Source organism: Sciurus vulgaris (assembly GCF_902686455.1).
Source record: "Sciurus vulgaris genome assembly, chromosome: 9".
In the NCBI taxonomy this organism is placed as follows: Eukaryota; Metazoa; Chordata; class Mammalia; order Rodentia; family Sciuridae; genus Sciurus; species Sciurus vulgaris.
In genome coordinates this window covers 53,498,081-53,510,199 of record NC_136469.1, presented here as the reverse complement: position 1 = coordinate 53,510,199, position 12,119 = coordinate 53,498,081, and the positions used below count along the sequence as shown (strand labels likewise).

At 34.5% G+C, this 12,119-nt stretch overlaps 1 protein-coding gene across 2 annotated transcripts in view; it reads right to left on the bottom strand.

Moving 5' to 3' along the window:
• Positions 1 to 12,119, bottom strand: part of TBCK (TBC1 domain containing kinase) — a 297,654-nt gene that overhangs the window by 40,767 nt on the left and 244,768 nt on the right. For both annotated transcript variants that reach the window (XM_079154680.1, XM_079154681.1), the window contains one exon: positions 11,070 to 11,229. In XM_079154680.1, the coding sequence (XP_079010806.1) occupies positions 11,070 to 11,229 (160 nt within the window). The remainder of the gene's footprint in view (positions 1 to 11,069; positions 11,230 to 12,119) is intronic.

Genomic DNA, 12,119 nt, shown 5'->3' with positions numbered 1-12,119 from the left:
ATTTAGATCCAGAGAAGTCTCTGTATAGGACCATAATAAAATTAAGATTTTGTGGTTCTTCTTTGCCCCATTCTGGAGAAAAGCAATGTTTTACCTAGACATCAAATGGCAGACTTGAAAGGTTTTCTGATGTGTTAATGTGGCAGCAAGGTCAAATACAAAAAGGGAAGTGGTAATTGTAATGAAATCATCTCATTTTAATACCCTGTAAAATAATTGTAATTATAAGAAATAATAATACATAATTTATTTTCTGATTATAGTTATTTAAGTACAGAGAAAGTTATATTTCTCAGATCTGTTCTGTTGCCTTATATGAATGAAGACACTATATTCAATATATTCGGTCATTGTACAGCAATTATTTGTATTTGTATTACAAAAGATACTCTGATCCTACTTTATATATCAGATGGCTAATTTTAATGTTCTCATACACAAGTAATTCATTTATTCTTTCTAGAGTAGTTCAATGATTTTGCCCCTTAAATTCAATATTGAAAGACTTTTTTATTGGGCTATACTTCATTTTATACATTATATTTTGGATTTCAGACTGGTTCTTTTACCAGGTCTTAATAGATGATGTAAAGCTAGAATAATTATAAGCAGTGTCTACTGCTTTGCAAACAAACAATTTCTAAGTCCAAGTATGGATCTGACATAAAAATAATAAACATTTGCAATGATAATTTGCAACTGCACTGACTTGAATTGGCACCTCTGCTTCCTTTTCACAGCACTGAACTGTGCTTTCTTAATCTTTAAAAATAGGACTCTGCCAGCTGCAGTGTACTAATTTCAATGTAGAAGAAAAGCTGCTACTTGCTTGGAAATAACTTCTTCTTCTTCTTCTTTTTTTTTTTTAAACATCCTTAGAGGTAAAAGTAACATGAAAGTTTCTCCAGGAGTGCCTCACCAAAAATTGTAGGGTTCAACTGGTGATAGTCAGGTTCAACATATCAAACCCTAGAGCCTATTTTTCAAAAATTGGGACAACACAGATAACATAAAATTTGACATTTTAACAATTTTTAGGTATATAATTCATGGTCATTAAGTATATTCATGATGCTATACAATCATCAAAAGTTGTTATTTCCCAAGTTTTTTCATCACTCCAAACTCTATACTCATGAAAGACTAATTCCCATTCTTTCCTCTCCTAACCACTGGTAACCACTAATCTACTTCCTGTCTGAGTTTCACATATTTATATAAATGGAATCATAAGAATATTTGTCCTTGTTGTTGTTTGACATATTTTATTTAGCCAAGGTTCACCCATGTTGAAGCATGAATCAGAACTTTTTTTTTCCAATTTTTTTTTATTGTAAACAAATGGAATACATGCTGTTTCTCTGTGTGTACATGGCGTAAAGGCATACCATTTGTGTAATCATAAATTTACATAGGGCAATGTTATTTGATTCATTCTGTTATTTTTTCCCTTCCCCCACCCCTCCCACCCCTCTTTTCCCTATATACAGTCCTTTCTTCCTCCATTCTTGCCCCCCTCCCTAATCCTAACTCTAACCCTAACACTAACTCCTCCCTCCCGCCATTATGCGTCATCATCCACTTATTAGCGATATCATTCGTCCTTTGGTTTTTTGAGATTGGCTTATCTCACTTAGCATGATATCCTCCAATTTCATCCATTTGCCTGCAAATGCCATAATTTTATCATTCTTTATGGCTGAGTAATATTCCATTGTATATATATACCACAGCTTCTTTATCCACTCATCAATTGAAGGGCATCTAGGTTGGTTCCACAATCTGGCTATTGTGAATTGAGCAGCTATGAACATTGATGTGGCTATATCTCTGTAGTATGCTGATTTTAAGTCCTTTGGGTATAGGCCAAGGAGTGGGATAGCTGGGTCAAATGGTGGTTCCATCCCAAGTTTTCTAGGGAATCTCCACACTGCTTTCCAGAGTGGCTGCACTAATTTGCAGCCCCACCAGCAATGTATGAGTGTACCTTTCTCCCCACATCCTCGCCAACACCTGTTGTTGTTTGTATTCTTGATAATCGCCATTCTAATTGGAGTGAGATGGAATCTTAGGGTGGTTTTGATTTGCATTTTTCTTATTACTAGAGACGTTGAGCATTTTTCCATATGTTTGTTGATTGCTTGTAGATCTTCTTCTGTGAAGTGTCTTCATTTCCTTAGCCCATTTGTTGATTGGATTATTTGAGAGTTTTTTGAGTTCTTTATAGATTCTGGAAATTAGTGCTCTATCTGAAGTATGATTGGCAAAGATTTTTCTCCCACTCTGTAGGCTCTCTCTTTACATTACTGATAGTTTCCTTTGCTGAGAGAAAGCTTTTTAGTTTGAATCTATCTCAGTTATTGATTCTTGCTTTTATTTCCTGTGCTATGGGAGTCCTGTTGAGGAAGTCTGGTCCTAAGCTGACATGTTGAAGATCTGGACCTACTTTTTCTTCTATAATCTGCAGGGTCTCTGGTCTGATTCCAATGTCCTTAATCCATTTTGAGTTTAGTTTCGTGCATGGTGAGAGATATGGGTTTAGTTTCATTCTGTTGCGTATGGATTTCCAGTTTTCCCAGCACCATTTGTTGAAGAGGCTATCTTTTCTCCATAGAACTTCTTTTTCTATGACTGAATATTATACTGTATTTATATACTACATATTTATTCAGTAATCTACTAGACATTTGGGTTGTGCCTATCTTTTGACAACTATCAATAATGCTGCTATGAACATCTATTTGTGTCTGTTTTCAATTGTTGGGTTATATGGAACATCTGTTTTCTTTCTAGAGAACTTAAGTTTTTTACAGAAGCTACATACATCACTTTATATATTCACGGTAGCAATGCACCAGTGTTCTAATTTCTCCTTTTCCTTACCAATACTTGAGTATAAGTGGTGTCTCATTGTGGTTTTGATTTATATCTCTCTAATGACAATATTGAGTATTTATCTTCATATGTGCTATTGTCTGTTTGTATATCTTCTTTAGAAAAATATCTATTCAAGTTCTTTGCCCATTTTTAAACTTAGTTATCTTTCGTGGTTAAATTGTAGTTGTGAGGAGAAATGCAACTGATTTTTTAATAGATTTTGTGTTCTGATATCAAATACTTATCAGATGATTCATAAATATTTTCTAGTTTATGCACTATCTTTTCACTTTTTTGATAGTGTACTTTGAAGCACGGGTTTTTATTTATAGTGGTGTAAAATTTATTTTTTCTTTGTTGTCTGTGGTTTTGGTGTCATGTTTAAGAAACAGGAAACTGGTATATATACACAATGGAATATTATTCACACATAAAGAAGAATAATATGGCTTTTGCAGATAAATGGATGGAATTAGAGAATATCATGCTAAGTGAAATAAACCAATCCACAAAAATCAAAGGTCAAATGTTTTCCTTGATAAGTGGATGATGATATATAATGGGGGGTTAGAGAAGAATGGAGGAACTTTAGATTACGTAGAGGGAAATGAGAGGGAGGGGGGTAGGAAAAATGGTAGAATGAGACAGACATCATTACCCTATGTACATGCATGATTACATGAATGGTATGAATCTACATTGTGCACAACCATATAAATGAAATGATGTACCCCATTTGTGTACAAAGAATCAAAATGCAGTCTGTAAAAAATAAAAAAAATTAAAAAAAATTTTTTAAAGATGCAGAAAAAAAAAAAAAAAAGAAACAGCCAAAACAAAGTCATAAAGATTTATCTCCATGTTTTCTGCATGGAGAAAAAGAGTTTTTATAGTTGGAGATCTTGAATTTAAATGTTTCATTTATTTTGAGTTAATTTTTTATAAAAGATTAAGAAGGGTCCAATTGTTTTTTCACCTTGGATGTGCAGTTGTTCAAGTACCATTAACTGAAGAGACTACTGTTTCTCATGGAATAGTCCTGGTGCCTTTGTCAAAAATCAATTTTCCACAGACGTAAGGGTTGATTTCTGGGCTCTCAATTTAATCTCACTGGTCTATATGTCTATAATTTTGTCTGTACCAAATTGTTATGATTCCTGAAGGTTTATATTAAGTCCTGAAATCAGGAAATGTGAGTCTTCTGACTTGGTCATCTTCTTCAAGATTGTTTTGGTTATTCTGGTCCCTAGCAATTGCATATGAATTTTAGGAGGAGTTTTTCCATTTCTGCAAAAAACACTCTTGAGATTTAAGACTGCATTTAATATGCACATGTTTTGGGTAGCACTGTCATCACAACAATATTAATTCTTCCAACCTATAAACTCAGGATATTTTCCCATTTATTTAGATATTCTCTTTCAGAGGTATTTTGTAGTTTCAGTGTATAAGTCTTACATTTCTTTGTTAAATTAATTCCTAAGTATTTTATTCTTTAACATAATTTTTAAAAATTCATTTTTAATTGATTCCTAAATATACACATATTAATAGGGCACCATGTAATGTTTCAGTACCTGTATACATTCAATTTTAAATCAAGTTAAGCATATGTACCTTGTCAAACATTCATAATTTGTGACAAAAAAATTCAAAATGCTTCCTTCTATCTTTTTGAAATGTATTGTACATTATTATCTATAGTGACCTTACTACGCAGTGGCACACTAGAACTTCTTATTCCTAACTGTAACTTAGTGCTTGCTGATCAACCTTTCCCATCTCTCCCCCCAGTCTCTGGTAACCACCATTTCACTTTCAAGTTCTATGGAAGCAACTTCTTTAGATTTCACATATAAATGAGATCATATCTTTGACATACTAATTTCATTTCCTTTGGCTAGAATACCCAGGAGTGGAACTTCTGAATCTATTTTTCAGTTTTTTTTGAGAAACCTCCATAACTGTTTTTCACAATGGCAATACTAATTTACATTTCTACTGACAGAATGCAAGGGTTGCCTTTCCTCCACATCCTCACCACACTTACTATCTTCAGTCTTTTTGATAGCAGACATTCTTACTGGGTAAGATGTTATCTCATTGTGGATTTGATTTGCATTTCCTTGATGGTTAGTGATGTTGAGCATTTTTTCATGGACCTGTTGGTCATCTGTATGTCTTCTTTTGAAAAAATGTGTATTTAACTCCACTGCCCACTTAAAAAAAATATTTTTGGCATTGAGTCATATATTCTGAATATCAGCCTCTTATCAGACGTATAGGTTGCATATCTTTCCTCCCATTTTATAGGCTGTCTCTTCACTGTTGGTTGTTTCCTTTGCTATGAAGAAGTTCTTTAATTTGATGCAATCACCTTTGTTCATTTTTACTTTTGTATTTTATGCTTTTGGTTCTTATCCAAAAAATCTTGACCCACTAATGTCCTGAGGTATTTATCCTGTTTTCTTCTTCTGTAATTCATTTTGAGTTGAGTTTTGTAACTGGTGTTCATCGTTTTGCAGGTGGATGTCTGATTTCCCCAGCACTGTTTATTGAAAAGACTGTCCTTTCTCTAGTGTACATTTTAACACCATCATTGAAGATCAACTGCTAAGGAAGTGTGAGTTCGTTTCTAGGATCTCTATTCCATTCCAGTGGTCTGTGTGCCTGTTTCTATATCAAGAGCATGCTGTTTTTTTTGATTATGGATTTAGTTATACATAGGTCACCTTGATGCAAAAAAAGGTATTGTGGCAACTTATAAAAATAGACAAAATAGAATAGAATAAAAATAGGGCTGGGGTTATAGCTCAAAGGTAGAGCACTTGCCTAGCATGTGTGAAGCATTGGTTTCAATCCTCAGAACCACATAAAAATAAATAAAGGTATTATGTCCAACTACAACCAAAAATATATTTCAAAAAATAAAGGGATCAGGGTAAAGGTATAAGCAGAAAGCTAGAATGAAGTGTCAACAGGAGACTCAGTATAGTTGTTAAAAATGATCTCAAATTTGACTTTGGCTTCCAGCAGCCACAACCAAGAAGAAAACATACTAGTTGCAAGATTCCTAACAACAGTTACTTTGGGGTTTTGGTTTAAAATTAGACCTGGTTCAAATCTTGACTTTTTAAAATTTTTATTTATTTATTTTGTATTTGTTTTTTTATTTGTTCTTTTTAGATAAACATAACAGTAGAGTGTATTTTGACATACATACATGGAGTATAACTTCCCATTCTTGTGGTTGTACATGATGTGAAGTTATACCAAATTTGTTGGCATATTGTTCATAATAATCTCTAAAAAACCTTTTATGTTTCTGAGGTATTAGTGGTAATATTTCCCTTTAATCTGATTTTATTTGACTCTTTTCTCTTTCTTTCTTAGTCTAGGTAAGGGTTTGTCTATTTTGCTTATCTTTTCAAAAAGCTGGCTTTTTGTTTCATTGGTTTTTGTATTTTTTTTTACCTCTCCATTTCATTTATTTCTGTTCTGATCTTCATTAATTCTTTCCTTCTACTCATTCTGGTTTGTTCTTGTTTTTCTAGTTCCTTGAGATGCAGTGATAGTTTGATATTTTTCTGCCTTTTTAATGTAGGCATTGATTGCTAAAATGTTTTCTCTTAGAACTGTTTTTGATATATCTGATAGGTTTTGGTACATTAGGTCTCCATTTTCATTTGTTTCAAGTTTTTTTTATTGGTACATTATCATTATACATAATAGTGGAATTCAATATGCCAATTTTGTATAAACAAAACATAATTTGATTACATTTCCTAGTAGCTTCCCTTTCCAACATACCCCCAACCCTTGGGTTTGCTTGTTCTACTCTACTGATCTCCACTCTATTATTTTTAATTTGTGCATTAATATATAAAAGTGGAATTCATTCTGGTATAATCATACTGGTCTGGTAATAGCTTGCTGCCTAAGGTTGGGGGATGGGTGGTGGAGACAGTCCTTTGGCTACCAAGGCTGGGTGCACCTAACTTCATAGCTGCCCTGTGGCAGGAAGACAACAGGTATGTCCTTGCCATATTGCAAGCGTGGGAATGATATAGGGCAAAACTCGTATGTCTTGTCAGCACAATGATCTCTCTAATGCCAGGCCTGGTCTCAGTTCTGTTAGCTCTGACCTCTGTAGAGAGCCTTCAGTTTCTGCTACATGCTTGGTCTGTGATGGGCCTGGCAATGAGCATCAAGATGATGTTTTGTGCTAGCTTTTACATCCTGCTCCCTATGAGTTGTAGTCTTGCTCCCTGCTCTGCCACAGGAGGCACTGCCTAATACAATTCCAGTGGCTCAGTCCATGAGTATTGGAGTGGGTGGTTGAGGTTGAAGGGCTTTGCCCAGCAATGGGTATCATCATGGCAAGCCTGGTCATGGGTTTCATGTCTAAGACCTGGACTTAATTCTATCTTCTTCACCACTGCACTGCTTGGAGTTGGGGGGAAGGCTACTGTGGGTAATTCTTTCTTTCCTTATTCAGTAGTCTTTTCATTTTGTTATACTAAAAGTTGGCACTATGGTCTCTCACCCAATTTCCTCAGCTCTTGTGATGGTGGTTTGGTTCATGAGTACCTGTTCAACTTGGTGTACCTATGGGAAGATGATCACCAGAGGATCTTACTCAGATGCTTTCTTGCTCTGCCCCTCAACAAGTAGAATATATATATATATATATATAAAACATATACATATTATGTTATATGTATTACATAACAACATAGGACATATATATATGTTATATATATTATACATAACTACACTGTGGCAGGAAGACAACAGGTGTGTTTATTATATAAATATACACACACACATATATACACATATACTACACACACACACACACACACACACACACATATATAAAATCAGCAGCCCTAGAAGTGTAACTTATATTCCAGTTTGAATAAATCTATCTTGCCTAATTTCTGTAGCAAGAATAACCCTTTCAGTAAGTTGAAAAGGAGGAAACATTTTCAAATGTATGCTGTGCCAGCATTAGCCTGATACCAAAGTCAGATAAGAAAAGGAAACTATAGACTAATAGTCTATGTATACTGATGCAAAAATCCTAAAGGATATATTAGGGAACTAAATTCAGTAGTATATTTACAGGATTATAGACCATGACCAAGTAGAGGTTATGCTAGGAATGAAAGATGTAACGCTGACAAAAATATTATTATAATAGACTATACTAATAGAAGAAAGTGAAGAAAACTCTTAATTGTCATAATATGAAATAAGTATTTGACAAAATTCAATATCCTTTCATGCTAAAAACACTGAATAAACTAGAAGCAGAGGGGAACTTCCTCAACATGATAAAAGACACATATGAAAAAAACAAGCTAACATCCTATTCAATGGTGAAGATTGAAAGCTTTTTTCCTGAGGTCAGGAAGAAGACGAGGATGTCCTCTTTCATCACTTCTATTCAACACAGTTTATTTTTCTTTTTGCTTGTGTTTTGATATTTCTGTGGAGGGATGGAAGATTAGGGCTGCCTACTCTGTTATTTTGTTGATGTACTACCAAATTCAAAGCTTTTTAATAACACCATACATAAAAAATAGCATGTATTAAATTCCCACATATGCAAATAAAAGCAGTAGGAAATAAAATTAATAGCTCTTGTTAAGTGTGATTACTAGTATCAGGCGCTTCAATAAACTTTATATGCCTAACTCAAATCTTCCAAACCATGCTGTGAGGTAGTTTTTATTCTTATTTTCTTTTTAGAAATGGAAACTTAAATCATATTATTAACACGAATTACTAAAACTAGTTGCCCTGTTCTGTTTCTTACTAATTTAAACTGAGCAGCAACAATAATAACAACAAAAAAAATTCATGTATTTAAATACCTAATAAGCCCTTAGGATAAATGGAGGGGGACTTACTAATAAAGAGATTAATTACAAAGGTGTAGGTGGGATATGAGACCCATAGGGACAGTGCAGTTACCCAGAGTTAGTGAAAGCAGAGCTATTGCCACCTTTAGAGTCAAGGGACATTGACCAGTAACTGATTCAAGAGTTGTAGAGAGAAGTGTTATTCTTCAGTAGAAGGACACAGCCAACCTGAGATAATTTTTGACAGAGGATTTAGGGGGATAAATATCCTAATCCCTCTCCCTCCCATAACTATCAGACCTCCCCACTGGCTGAACAGCTGGAATCCAGAATACATGAAAATCAGCCTTGACAGGTGGATAGGAGGGTGATAAATGGTGGAGAATGGATTTGTGATGGGAAGTAGGACAAAGAGTAAGATACTCAGCACAACCATGAATAGTCAGTACCATGTTTAAGACCCTGGGCTCAATACCCAGCACTGCAAAGGTACAGATTTTCTATTGTTGGATTGAAACATTAATAGTTATGCATATAATTTATTCAGGCATCACTGTCTATAAGTATGAGTCAGAATGGAGGATGTGAAGAATGAAGTGTTCATGATAGCACCTGATTCCCAATAAGCATAACATTGACTTATTTATTTAGAATGTGATGGTTCTTTATTACTATTGCATATATTTTTATCATTTTATCTCACTACTCATGCTACCAGATATCCTTCATATGCTGAACTTTTAAATTTACTGGCTTTCTGATATTAGATTAGAGCATTCCACACAGTGGAAGATGAAGATTTAAAACTGTGTTTAATGACACGAGTTGTCTACTGACATACACATATAGTTATATATACATGTATGTATAAACACGCACATGTATATATATATATATATACACAGATGCAAATACACCTTTCACTTTTATGGTAAAATTAGAATAAGCACATCTTGAGGCTAATGTCATGATTAGGATGTTTAGAAGCATTTGGCAGTTTTAAGAAGATTAAATATACAGTCTACTTATTAGATACCATTTTAAAATTGTGAATGCTTATGAAAATAGAACTCTAAGATTATAAGCACTTATAGAAAAAAAAGTTTATTTCAGGTTGTGTATTTATGTACAACTGTGTTAAATGAAAAACCAGAATAAGCTGGTCAAGTGGCAGCATTCAGATTCAAAAGGTTCAAGTATTGGTTGAGATAAGGGCATGGTCTGTAGAGTCACACAAACTTGTGTTTCAGTCCTGGTTCTGGCACAGGCAAATCAGATAAACTTTGAGTCTAAGTTTTTCTCATGGGTAAGATGTGTAGAATGATTCCTTCCTCATGGAATTGTTAATGAAGAATAAAATAGGTAGTACATGTGATATACTTACTACAGTGCCTAAGGTGTTCTTCCTTTTGACAAAAAGATGCCTGGAGGGAGCAACTGCCTCTGCTCCTTTCCCAGGAGCATCTTTTTTTCCTCTTTTTAGTAAAGGGCCCTGTAATCAGTTCAATGTGGCCATACCTAGAAATGTTCTCTGCCTACTTCTGGGTGTTTTTTCCCCATGGCTCTCATATTAGCTATCGTCTCTATCATGTCCTTTATTAAAATATGATATTTTTGAATTTTATATCTACTGTTTTATTTTTCGTTTTGCTTAGAATATAGCCGTGGGAGAGCAAGGCCATTTTATTGTTTCATGTATTCTCATATCCGAAGATAGATATCCTTCCTGACTTCTTTATCAAAAAACTTTCAGTTTCTAATAACAAAACTTCCAAGTCCAATAAATTCTACTGATTAGCTATCAGAGCCCACACTCTAGCCCTGCTGTTTTTCCCAATGGAGGAAATTCTAGCAACATGTTTGCAATTTTAGAAAGCACTTAAAAACACCCCCTACCACAAATTCCTCAAAAACCTATGCTGTCATATTAATCTGCTTTTTGTTACTCTAAGAATATACCTGAGTCAGTCTAATTGTATTTTATAAAGAAAAGAGGTTTAATTAGCTCACAATTTTGGAGGCTGAATGTCTAAAAAGCATAGTGCCAGCCCTAATAAGTGCCCCAGGAATATGTAGAATAACAGATCCATCCCATTTCAAAGTTGGAGTTAGAGACTGGGGTCCCATAATCCTTTCCAAGGGCCTAGCCCCAGTGACCAAAGAACCTCCTACTAGTTTCCACATCTTAAAGTCAGACCTTTCAATATCACCATATTGAAGACCAAGTTAATATGTGAACGTTTGACAAATGGCATCTAAACAACAGCAGTTAAGTTACTGTGGATCCTCATATGTGCATATGACATTTCTGAGTACACTTACCTCAGCTGTGTGCTTTGCTACATGCCCCACGATGACAATGACCTTTCCCTTGAAGTTCTGAAGCATAGAGGTATAAGGACTCTGGGTAAGCTCCCCTTCTGCAGTGAATGCAGCATTGAATGGAATGTTGATGCTGCCTGAAATGTGACCTCGAACAAAACTGAAGAGGTTAATTTAAGGAAAACATTTCGGTTTGCATATGTATATGAAGACTTGAGTGTCTCATTGAACCAGAGGTAACAGATTTGCAGAGATAGTACTAAAGATCTCCATGGTCACATGAGTATTTTATCTAAGTGAATTAAGGCCTCTAAGGGTAATAAAGGTAAATTTGAAAATGAGGTGGAAAAGGAAAAGGAAGACTAGCCAAGGATGTAAGGACATTCTGCCTCATTAAAAGAACTGTGAAAATGATCCTGATGTAGCAAAGTGATGTTAGTCACAAGGATTGCACTATATTCACACCTTTCACTTCATTATTACCTTTGTGATTTTTTTTTTTTTTTTTTTATCCAGGGATTGATCAACCCCTGAGATACATCCCCAGCCCTTTTTATTTTTCATTTTGAGAAAGGATCTCATAAAGTTGTTTAGTGCCTCACTACATTGCTGAGGCTGGCTTAGAACCTGTGATCCTCCCCTCAGCCTCCCAAGCCACTGGGATTACAGGGGTGTGCCACCACACCCAGCTACTGTGATTAGAGTCTCAAGTCTAATGTGATACTGCAAAATCCTATTCATTGTGGGCAAGTGATTGCTAAAGGGACTTAAGATTAAGGGGTAATTAGCACTAGTTGGAAACACTTATTTTTAGTTAATTTCTCAAGTAAACTTAGCTTACTTTTCTATTACTTCCAATTTTATGCTTTCTGAAGGTGGTGATGTCTTAACTGTTTTTCTACTCAAGAATAGTTCTGATGGTCTTATTGACTATTAGGAATTAAAGGCATCCATTAGCTTAAAATATTTAGAAATGTCATAAGATCTTAAGAGAAAAAATATATATTTCATTAGATAATTAAAAAGTATATTTGAATGAATAAAGTACAG